Source organism: Colossoma macropomum, unplaced genomic scaffold, assembly GCF_904425465.1.
Source record: "Colossoma macropomum unplaced genomic scaffold, Colossoma_macropomum, whole genome shotgun sequence".
Lineage (NCBI taxonomy): Eukaryota > Metazoa > Chordata > Actinopteri > Characiformes > Serrasalmidae > Colossoma > Colossoma macropomum.
Genome location: NW_023494789.1, coordinates 18311953 through 18324178, shown reverse-complemented (window position 1 = coordinate 18324178; position 12226 = coordinate 18311953). Strand labels below are relative to the sequence as shown.

General features: G+C 38.2%; 1 protein-coding gene across 1 annotated transcript; it reads left to right on the top strand.

Annotated features, from left to right (window-relative positions):
- Positions 1-4637: 4637 nt before the first annotated feature.
- Positions 4638-12211, top strand: atg4b (autophagy related 4B, cysteine peptidase). The gene is made up of 13 exons (XM_036570405.1): positions 4638-4746; positions 6464-6565; positions 6647-6718; positions 7093-7191; positions 7316-7417; positions 7544-7616; positions 8298-8377; positions 9662-9855; positions 10113-10191; positions 10633-10778; positions 11297-11353; positions 11440-11533; positions 11771-12211. Exons 1-13 carry the CDS (start codon positions 4737-4739, stop codon positions 11842-11844), a joined length of 1182 nt encoding a protein of 393 aa, XP_036426298.1. The 5' UTR covers positions 4638-4736; the 3' UTR covers positions 11845-12211.
- The last annotated feature ends 15 nt before the right edge of the window (positions 12212-12226 follow it).

Here is a 12226-nt window from a genome sequence, read left to right as displayed (position 1 = left end):
ATGTTCATAATACACAATATGTCACAATATTTATTTTTTCAGTCATCTGATTAGAGTAAAAAGTACCATTAATTTCATTTCTCTCCAGTTGAACAGGACTATTTTTACTCTCTTTATGATGAAACATGCAGTTGGTCTGTGTTCTACAAGTATGGACGATATGTTCAGAAAGGCTTATTGTGTTGTATTGTGACGTAATTTATCACAGTAACAATATACGTTGCCATATTGCCCAGCCCTAGAACAAATCTTCCAAAAAAACAAAGTAATATACTGTAAAGAATGAAAAAATAAAGTTACAAGGTTTTGACATGACAGTGATGATACAAAGCTGGGAAGTTTTTTCTTTCCAGCTGAATAGAGTTGATGTAATGTGGAGGGATATGCAAACCACCACTTAATGAAAAGATCCTTTCTACGGAACAATGTGTGTACAGAAAGGTCTGTGTGTATGTGTGATAGACACAGAGAGAGCGACAGAATAAATAGAGTGAAAGAAGTAAACGGATAAAGCCTTTTATTTCTTATTCTCTGTGATTGGAGAATGATATACATCCCTAAACAACAACAGAGGATATCTGAATTCCTCAGTTGTTGGTCCAGGTCTTAAACAAAGCCTACCAGCATAGTATTGGGCCTTTTTGTGTCACAGCAAACGTAAAGAGTGTGAAATGTTTCTCATGGCCATTATGCCTCTATCAGTGTAGTAATATAAATGTTGCTCTATGAACTTTGATCACATTATGGGTTTGCCATTTATAACCCAAACACATTGGGTTACACCTTATTATTTTATTTTATATTTTGAATTTTATTCTGTGAATAACTACACATTTCTGTTGTGTGTATTGGCATGCCACATTGAATGTATGCTAAATAAATGCTAGTAAATTTAGATAAGGATTTATCTTTTGTGTTGCTGGAATTATATAGAATGTTAGCACACATCCATGCAGTCTCCCATGCACATCGTTAACAACATACCCAAATACCTTCTTATTGATACGGTGCCTGTGCCTCATTAGTGCTTTTATGTTTTTTAGAGTTGATGGATCAGTCCTGCCATATTATCATAATGCCAGATTAATAAATCCTAAATATGCTGTAACTGCATGTAAGATAAATCCATTTTCTCTTGTTTTTTGTTCTTATGGACGTCTTTTGGTTCGCTAGCAGATTTTGAGTGAGTGAAAGCAGATGAATGCTGCAGATGAAAACAACAGATTGCATAGATTAGGAGCACTGTTACTGTGATCACAGTCAACATGTGGGTTCATTTGTACCCTGTTAAAAGTGGAACATTGTTGCTCTCTGAGAAGACACTGTGCTTAAAGTGTAATTCTATTGATTTTCTGCAGAATTCAACCGTTGAGATGTAAACAAAGTAATTGAGAGTGGTTTAATGTGAAATGGTTTGTTGCAGAGAAATTTACCGATTTATTTACAGTGGTGTTGACAGAAAACAGGAGTCGAGATGTCAACAACACAAATGTAGCCCTTTTTTTAAACTATCCAAAATGACCAGTGAGCCTACAAACACCGATAATGCTAAAGTAATGGTAAATCAAAAAAAAAAAAGTTGAATGTTTTGCCTAAGAATGACCTGCATGTACTTCTCCACCCTGCATGTCTTTTAAGAACACATTTTAGGCCCAGACCTTTGCTTAAAACTATAATCAACCAGTTTCTCAGAGATCGTGGAGCAAATTTGTTACTATTTCATGTAATAACTTTCTGTAAGTTCGCTTTTAATGGCATTAAACTCTTCGGACATTTGATTCTTATGACCAGCATTGTGAACAACTCTTACTTGGTAAGGACAGAGCATTTTACACCAAACCACTCTGAATGACTTTTTAAATAACAATTTCTTAACCATTTCATCAATTCCATTTAATTATTTAAATATATGACAATTGAAAAAAGGTGGAATTCCCTTTCAATGCACACTATAGGGTCATTTACATTGCCTCTTTTTGCCCCCTAGTGGCCATTCTGCTGAGGGAATGAAAATTCATGTGGATACTTTGATTTAATATTAGCAAATAAACTATTTTCATTGTAACTCTGATATCAGATTAACTAGGTCACTGTTGGCTCTATGTTTGTGACTCTGTGTTGAGCTGCTAGTGACTACTAGTGATCAATGAGAGGTAAGAAAGAAAAGGGGTGAGAACCCCTTGCTGTGAAAATAATTCTCACCTCTCCACAAAAATGGCCAACAGACAGCACAACTGCTGCCCATCAGTGACTTACATAGCCATAGTCAATGTAATGTAACATAGCCTATTCTGTTCTACACTTTGATTTAACTGTGAACATATAAAGCTTAAATTTTACTTCTAAGTTTCCAATTACAGTATTAGAGTTTCAGCCTGAAGCATCTTAAATGATCTACTGCCATCAAGTGGAGTGTAATAGTATTACTAGCATGGCACTATGACCAAGCAATTAAATAAAAGTTGTCGAACTTTTTCACATTTTTAGGGTCAGTCATGTTTGAATATAGGGTGGATATAGTTTTCCTTGTTTATAGAGACACATATTTAGACACACATCTATAACAAAAAAATAAAATAAAATAAAAAAAATAAATAAAACCCATGAGTGCCATTAAAAGTTAAATCAGGGTGTTGTTTTAAAGGAACATTCCAATGTTAATTTTTACAACCCTGTTACCAAAAAAGTTGGGGCGCTGTGCAAAATGTAAATAAAAACAGAATACAGTGGTTTGAATCATCATCATTTACACCATATATTTAATTAAAAATAGTACACAGACAACATGTAAAATGTTAAAACTGAGAAAATGCATTGTTTTTTGAAAATATATATGCCCATTTTGAAATTGATGCCAGAAACACATTTCAAAAAAGTTGGGATGGGGGCAGGTTTACCACTGTGCTTCATCACCTCTTCTTTTAACAACACCCTGTCAGCATTTGGAACTGAGGAGATTAATTGCTGTAGTTTCAAATTCAAATGTTTTCCCATTCTTGCTTGATATAGGATTTCAGCTGCTCAAAAATTCAGGGTCTCCTTTATTATATTTTCCATTTCATAATATGCAAAATGTTTTAGTGGTGACAGGTCTGGACTGCAGGTAGGTCACTTTGTTCTTAGATAAAGCCTTTTCCACTGGGCTTGCTGTTGGCCCCTCCCTGATGGGCTGATTGACAGGTTGGGAAGTCCATGAAAGTGAAAATGCAATTTGGTCGTAGGGATTTTCAAAGGCTTTTTGACACAGAATGAGCGCAGTAGGCGAGAATATGTAAGTTATAACGTAAATAAAGCTTCTGGGTCATTCTACAGAAACGTCCACTTTTTTATCTCTCCATAGGTGTCACTGGTGTTACCAATCCTCATTGGTGTTACACATAAGAAAGGTAACACCAGTGACATTTTTAAAGAAAATTGCATTTTACAAAATGCATTTTACAAAATTTTTGTTATGCAGTAACACCAGTGACACGACTTCTACTTTGTTCAAGGGGACAACTACTTTCATCATATTTTTTATACTATTTATTTGGCATTTATTTTCTTTATGGCATTTAATTTATAAATTCCATAGTCATGTATAGATTATTGTAGTTAAAATTGCAGAAAAACGTGTTTTTTTCTTCAAAATATGGCGCTCAGCCTTTACACATGACTGTGAGGACGAGCACTTGTGGTGCTTGGAATTCTAGATAATTAATTTATAAACCAATATTGCTAAATTGATGGCTCAATAAGGTGTAATTGTTAAATTAACGTATTGTTTTATTTTAAAATATAAATAAATTGTAATCCTAACATGTTTTTCAAGTGTAATATATCTGTAAACGCTAGGGACACAAAAATGGACGTTTCTGTAGAATGACCCTTCTCATAAAGCATCCAAATCTTTGTGAAAATGAAATGCCAATCCTAGCGCCCCAAATGGCAAATTAAAATCGCAGTATTGAATTTGAATTTTCATTTTCAGCTCAATATTGCATATATAAGAGGGAAATTTCAATACAACACACAAATACATTGCTATTTTACATATTACATTTTTATTTTGATACTGATATGCTTCCATAACGGTCCTCGTCTGCTGAGATAACGTTAGTTGTTGACATCAAGGTCTCTCACAGGTTTGCGCAACATACGTGACTCAGTGAGGCTTTACGATGGCTACGACTTTTACAGCAGCTCACTGATCCAGAGAGAAGAGGCAGAACGCTATGTGACCTGTCAATTATCAGTGTTTTGCAACAGGCTTTCTAAAAAGAACACGAAACTAATTCGACGTAAACATTTAACTGAGTTCAGTTCAGAGACAGACACGTCCACATTCTTCAGCTGTCTGCCTACTGTTTACACGGGGCGGACCCAAGTCCTGAAAGGAAAACATCTCATTTGGGGACTTACTTTTTAACATTTGTGTACAAAATACTAACATGGATTTTAAACACAGAAAATAGTAGTTAGTTTCAGTTTAACGTTGAAACAGATTTTTTATAGTTTTATATTTGCCATTATAAAAACGCATGTGTTGTAAGCATCGTCCAGGACAGCTGGACCTTCCCGCACCACTTTTGAGGAATCCTATTGGCTATGCTGAACATAGCGACCCGCCCAATTGTAGTTTTCGAGTAATATTACAGGCTGGCCGCAACCATGACGATGCCGTAAGTCCTTTGCCATTGGTCGACGTCTATGTCACTAAGGTTGGGCCAAACAAGGTAGTGTGAAGCAGTGTCGGGATGGATGCAGGTAAGAAAACGCCGAGCAAAACAATTACTTTGCATTTTTCAAAGATTTAAATCACTGTTTTATCCCGTCTGTATTAAACCGCATATATTGTCAGGGGTCGCTAGGTTTTACGACTCTGTTGGAGTTGATGTCAACACTGGGTGTGGGGCATTTTATGTCATTTTTGCACTGTATCCGGATCCAACTGCTCATAGACTGGAGGCATCCAAACAGACAGATGTGGCGCTGGATGTGTTTTACTTGCGTTAATAATGCAGCGGCACCTACTGTCTACACTTTTAATCCAGATTTTAGGCTTAAACGCTGAACAATAAGAGATTTAGCCTCCCGCGACAAGTGTGGTATTGATAACACTAGCTATTACCTCTGAATAGCAGGGACCACGTCCTAAGTTTTCAAAGTCTACGTTGTGTTTTGTAATAAATCTGATATTCTCTAAATGAAGTCCCACGTATTGTCCGCCTTGACTTAGCATCAGAGAGAGATGCTTATATTTCTTTAACTGGAGGATATGGATTTGGTTCCTGTGTTCATCCAGACAGAGAGGGAGGAACACAGCACACATGTTGGTAGTGATGAATCATTTCACCCCCACACCAAATAACCTACAATAATATTGAGAAGAATAAAAATTATCCAGTGCTGCATGATACGGGTGGGTGATATAGCAAAAATATTATGACACTTGAAGACATTTTCACGATACGTGATATTTACTATGATTTTTTTCCTGAGGTTGATAAGTTGGAAAAGACCAAAAAAGTAATGTTGCATTTAAAAAATTACTATAAAAACTGAATACAGTGATTTTTATTCAACGTTTCACACATTGCACTGCATTATATCCAAGTAAACAGGCCAAAATGTGCTTATTTTGTAATGAAATATGCAGTTGGTTACTGTTATTTAAGTACTGACAATATCCACAACATGCTCATGAAAGCATGATGTAATTTATATCGATAATGATAAAATATCATCATATTGCCCTCTCATACCACATGGGATCACTGACTGACCTGACCTGTTCTTTAGAAAAGTTTTTCCTCTGAACATTTGGAATGTAGTAATTGAGTGACATTGTTTCCAAAAACACAGTGAAATACAGAAATTTCAGCATTACTGAAACATGAAAATACTGTAAAACTAAATGACTGTAAAATACTTTAGTACACAGCTATAATATAGATTTGCGATTCTAAGTTAGTGACCGGTCTCTGAGAAAGAGCCATTATGTTTGTTTGTGGTGCTCAGGCTCAGGAGGTCCATAAAATGTGTTTACAGGTGACAGGGCTGCTAACTTCTTGTAATGAGTCATATTTAATTACGCTGTTGTTGTTCATATGGCCAGTGGATTATTCTTTTCATTTTGTTTCAGCAACATAAAACCTTGCTAACTGTTTCTGCATTACCACAGTAGAGGCAGTTGGTCATATGAACAAGAAAGTCTGAGTCATTTATGTTGCAAAGCCCTTTGGGCCAGTTTCCCAGACCCAGATTAAAAGCCTAGACTGCAGGAGATTTTTAATAGCAAAAAACTGTTGAAACTGGCAGTTTTGTCCAAGACATGGTTTAATCCATGTCCACAAAAATTACCCTTTATATGTATATATTTTTCATGCATTATTTAGCTTGGCTGATAACACAGTAGGCCAGGATTATTTCCCAGTACTATGAAGTACTATCACCATTACCACTTTATATTGCTCTTTTATAGCCACTCTCACATACGACACGCTTCGCTTTGGGGAGTTTGAGGATTTCCCAGAGACGCCGGAGCCTGTCTGGATCCTGGGGAAACAGTTCAATGCACTAAAGGGTACGTTAATGAGGATTCTTTGGATTTGGAGTGGAATTGAAGTGAGAAAAGTATGTTTTTGAGATATTCTTTGTTTCACAGAGAAGGATGACATTTTGGCTGACATTACTTCACGGATGTGGTTCACCTACAGAAAGAACTTCCAGCCAATTGGTGAGAGTCACAAGTTTGTGCACATTAACCATAATGCAGCTGTTGGCTTAGTTGTTCTAATGGTATATGTATCTGATAGTGGAATTATTTTTGAAACAGTTTACGATCAAATTTACAACCCCCCAAAACTGAATGTCTAAATCAACACACTTGTTTTCAAACTTTGTTGTTAAATAATCTCAAATAGATTTACTTATGTGGTTTCTTATACTGACATAGCGTTAAGGTACCTATGCTGAAGCCTCAATTATGTTGAGTGCAAAACCAAAGAAGTGAACTTTGAACACCAAATTGGTCTTTGCTGATCTACTATATGTAGGGTGAGGGCAAAATTGTGTGCCAAAGTGTTGCTTAAAGCTGGCTTGCTGTTACAGGAGGGACAGGACCCACATCTGACACTGGCTGGGGTTGTATGCTGCGATGTGGGCAGATGATCCTTGCAGAGGCCTTGATCCGTAGACACTTAGGCCGAGGTATGTCTGTCTTTCACAGCAGTGCTTTGGTGTTTTTTTTAGCATTTGATACATATTATTTCCCATTTTTGCTTTTCATATCTCACTTTTGCTCTCAAGTAATGTCTAACATGTTTTTTGTCAGACTGGAGATGGGTAAGAGGTCAGCGCCAGAGAGAGGAGTACATCAGCATCCTCAATGCCTACATAGACAAGAAGGACAGCTACTATTCCATCCACCAGATAGGTAAAATGCAGTCCTGTGCTTGAGTGACTTGTTGTCTAATTATCTATAGTGCTCCAGCAGTGCTTTATTCACAGATCAGATATATTGATTGAGGTGCTTACAGTTTCTTGCCTCTTATTCCTTCAGCTCAGATGGGGGTGGGAGAAGGCAAGTCCATAGGCCAGTGGTATGGCCCTAATACAGTGGCACAGGTACTCAAGTAAGTTGCATAGCCTCTGTGGATGTGTTTTCAATGATCATGTCATAGAAAAGAGGGCCAAAGTGATATCGTCTCAGTCCGTTTCAGGACATGTGTGTCTTGAGACTAATTAGACTACTGTCTGCCTTTATTTTCTTCTTGTTTTTATTGTCTTTGTGTATGCGGTTCAACTAGTGGAGAACCCTCAGGGCCTTCTAGGCCTAGCGAAGGGTCATTGATTTATGTTAAAAAAAAAAAAACAAACTTTGTTATAATCATTCTTAATGTATTTGACTTATGCAAATATTATAGTGCGACTCTTAGTTTATTGTTAAGTTTTCATTGGAAACAAAAGAGTTATATTTTTAAAAAGGCTGAAAGAAAATTGTCCGATCAGAACATTTTTTGTACTATGCAATATCTGTTTAGATACAGCCAAGCTACCTCTGCCACAGGTAAGGCCTTGAGTTGAACTGAAAGTCCAACATGGCTGATTAACTAGATTAAATATCAAAATTTAACTGACAATAAAATCGACCAATCACGTTTGGATTTTCAGTGTGTAGTGCCAAAGTTGTGAAGAGTCCTAGATATGTTACTGTTCATTTACCTTGATTGGACCGGGTTTTGACATTTATGGCCCAGTTGTCAAGGTTTGCCACTGGGCTACTGTGCTGACCATGATGGTTTCACCTCCCATAGGAAACTGGCAGTGTTTGACAAATGGAGCCGACTGGCAGTTCACGTGGCAATGGACAATACTGTGGTCATCGAGGAAATCAGTGAGTAGGCGCTGATACAGTTTGAATGCATCACAAACATTAATGTACACTGTATGTCTGAATGTATTCAGACGCTCCTTCTAATTAAAGAATTGCGCTATTTGAGACACGCCCATTATTGACACAGGTGTTACATTGCATACACACGGCTATGTAATCTCCAAGACAAGTATTGCCAGTAGAATGGGATGTTCTGGAGGAGACACACCCACAAGATCACCATGCACAGCTACAGGTGTAAGGCTTCTTACCACTGGACTATGGAGCAGTGGAAAAGTGTTCTCTGAAGTTACAGAGCACCATTGAACATCTTTGTGATCCATTGGAGCTCCATTTGTGAACCAGGCCTGATCAGCTAACCTCACTACATGACTTGAGTAACGTTCTTGAGGCCGAATGGACCAGCAACATTCCAACTAGTGGAAGGCCTTTCCACTGAGTAAAGGCAAAAGGGAGATAATTTCTGTTAACACCCTTGTTTTCAGCAGAATTGTTGAAAGAGCAATTGTCTGAATACCATTGGACTCATGGCATCTCTAAAACACATCTAAAACCATAAGTATTGGAATAGAATGGTGAGTCTAACTGCCTGTTTCATTGCTGGTTTAAACAAGCCCTCGTCCTTTTGGCCTCACCATTTCCCCTCTCAAGAGAATCCCTGATGCCATCTTATGGGCTATTCAATTACTGTGTTCGCTCAAGTGAAGTTTATTAGAGGGGCAAGGAATTGAGTGAACATAAGTGTTAACTTCAGCTGCAGAATCATGGTGACCAGACACATTCTCCTTTTCAAACCTGATAAAATGGCAGACAAGGCTGTTTATAAGCCATTACAGTACACTACTTAATTTTTGTAAACCATACCATTTGATTTGCTATGTTCAGACCATGCTTTAGGTAGCAAAATATTCCATTTTATACATCATGTTTATACAACTTCATCACTTTACTCCGTAGTTTGCTAGTTAGCAAGCTAAAGGATGGACAGCTGGCAACAACACAATAAGGCAGTACACTATGGTTTTACACCAAAGCTTATAACAAAACCAAGCGGTTATTCACTAAATTCACATATGTTCAAAAAACATAGTGACAAAGTTTGCATAGCTCGCTGATTAGCACACTGAAACAAACCTAGCTGAGGGCGAGGGTGCTCTGATTGAAAAGTCTGCTCTTCACTGTCCCCTCCTGGCTGCTTAAAAAAGCTATTGAAACAACCTACGTAGACCCATCCATGACAGAATGATTAAGTCTTTTCATAGCTGTGTCTGTTGGCTCCCTCAGAGAGGTTGTGTATGCCATGGTTGGACTTTGAGAGGGGTGCATGTGCAGAGCCGGAGGGACCCCTGGAGATAAATGGGTGTCTGGAGGGGGCTTGTGCACTGGCCGAGGAGGCTCTCTGGAAACCACTAGTTCTGCTAATCCCCCTGCGACTAGGCCTCAGCGACATCAACGAGGCCTACATAGAAACTCTAAAGGTGAATTCAAGTAATGGATAGGCACCAACACAAAAGACCACAATGGGATTAGTACACATTTACATTTCATTTGCATATTTTCATTCTGAACAAAAATGATTGTACAGAGATTGAAATCTCATTATTTTTTTTTCCCTTAAATTTCTGCAGTTTCCTGTGTGATAGTTCATGTATGCTTAGGTATATTTACTGGGCCGGCAAACCTGCAACTTTCTTTCAGGATTAAGAACATTTCTCTGTATCTTTCTTGGCCCCAGCAATGCTTCATGATGCCTCAGTCTTTAGGAGTAATCGGTGGGAAGCCTAACAGCGCACACTACTTTATAGGCTTTGTTGGTAAGTACTGGTTTATCAGAGCTTTAGGCCTCTGAAGTTGTGCATCTTTCTGTACTTAGAAACTCAGTCTATGTGCTGGATTTCTTGATGACAGAAATGAATAGGATTTACTAGAATCTCCTCTATCCCACCTTGTAGTACACAAGAACGTTCCAGATCCACATGTTTCTTGTCCTACATATATTTTCCACTGAATCTTCTGAATTATGAAGTCAGTAAGGAGTCATAATATGAATTTTGTCACATGGCATTTTATTTACCAATTGGCACAGTAGCTTCACTGTGTCCATATGTGCATGGTACAATCTACAGAATGATGACACAACTTCAGTGCTCTATTCAGATCAACAATGTATTGGGCAAGTGGATTTTGAAGACATACAGTGCTTACCATTTGAAGTCTGCTTTATGGCTGTTCCTCACTCATGCTGCACCCTGCAGGTGAGGAGCTGATCTACCTGGACCCCCACACGACTCAGCCGGCTGTAGAGCCGTGTGAAAGTGGCCAGATTCAGGATGACTCTTATCATTGTCAGCACCCACCCTGCCGCATGCACATTTGTGAGCTCGACCCATCCATAGCTGCTGTAAGTAGCACTAAACTCAAGCAGTCTGATTTTCTGTTATGGGGCTATAGTGTAGATGTGGTCATATCACAGTTCTCCCTGAACTGTAGTTGATCAGCCAAGATGTTTGGTGTCATACGTTGACTGTATGGCACTGTTATCTATTAAAAATGGGGAAAAGTATGTTGAGTAGATACAGTAGTAACAGCCAAATTTAAACATAAAATTAAGTTTTCAGCCTGGACTGCTTTTTGAAAGAGGCACAATATACAGCAGTCAAATATAACAAGAGGTAATTTACATATAAAGGGGATAGTTACAAAACTAGTTTAATTCTAAGGGGCAAGAACAGTTTGGAAAATGGTCACATAAAAATGAATTATGATCATAAGTAGGTCTTAAGGAAAAAATATTAAAAGTCAAAAAATGTACAATATGCCAGTATTTGTCATCATCTTAGGTCCTGTTTGAACAGGACAGGGTAGATAACCACAGCAGTCATCAAGCCACATTACCTTAAGATTGATCTCTTCTTTCAGGGTTTTTTCTGCCAAACAGAGGACGACTTTGATGACTGGTGTGCGCATATTCGAAAAGTGAGTTTACATTCTATGGCTGGTTTTTTTGGCTGTGTAGATGATCTCTTATCAGGCTCACTGTTATTCATACTTTTATTTTGCAGTTATCAACCTGTAGAGGTGGTCTTCCCATGTTTGAGCTGGTAGACAGTCAGCCATCCCATCTAATCAACACTGAAGTCCTTAATCTCACGCCAGGTAACATATTTCAGAGTATTCCTTTATATTAATTCACTATGGGATGGTTTCTTAGACCTGGATTAAACACCTTTTTTGCATTGAATTGCAGTGCCAATGCCAATACCCTTTGCCATTAAAAAAAGTCCTATTTAGCCATCATCTGGGGAACCAAGCCTATACATTTTATTCTAAATTATACATTCCCAGATTTTAGGTATGAAATATTTTATCCAACACTTGTGAATCGCTTCACAGATTTCTCTGACTCAGACCGACTCGAGCGTTTTTTTGACTCTGAAGACGAAGAATTTGAGATCCTGTCTTTGTGAGGATGAGGAAGAGAGTGATTGTTCAACTGACAGCTCAGTGCTAGACTCCCCTCAGTGGAGGTAAAGGAGTCCGAGAGGAGTAGTACCACTGACACGAGGCCTGCCTGGCATTTGGTGGCATAGTCGCCTGCGTCAAACACAGCTTTCCGCTCTACAGCTATACTGACTGCTCTCTGCATCATCCTGAGTAAACCCTGAGGTCAGAGGTTATCGTCACAGACTCTCAGGATTACCTCAGTATGTGCATTTTCACATTAATGTGTATCCATTTTGAGTCTTAACACTTTTGTTATTTTCAAGTGATATGGTGCCTTTTACCCTCCAACCCTAATGCAGATTTGCCATAACTCACTTTTGGTGGTCGTCTGGAGCATGGCTGATC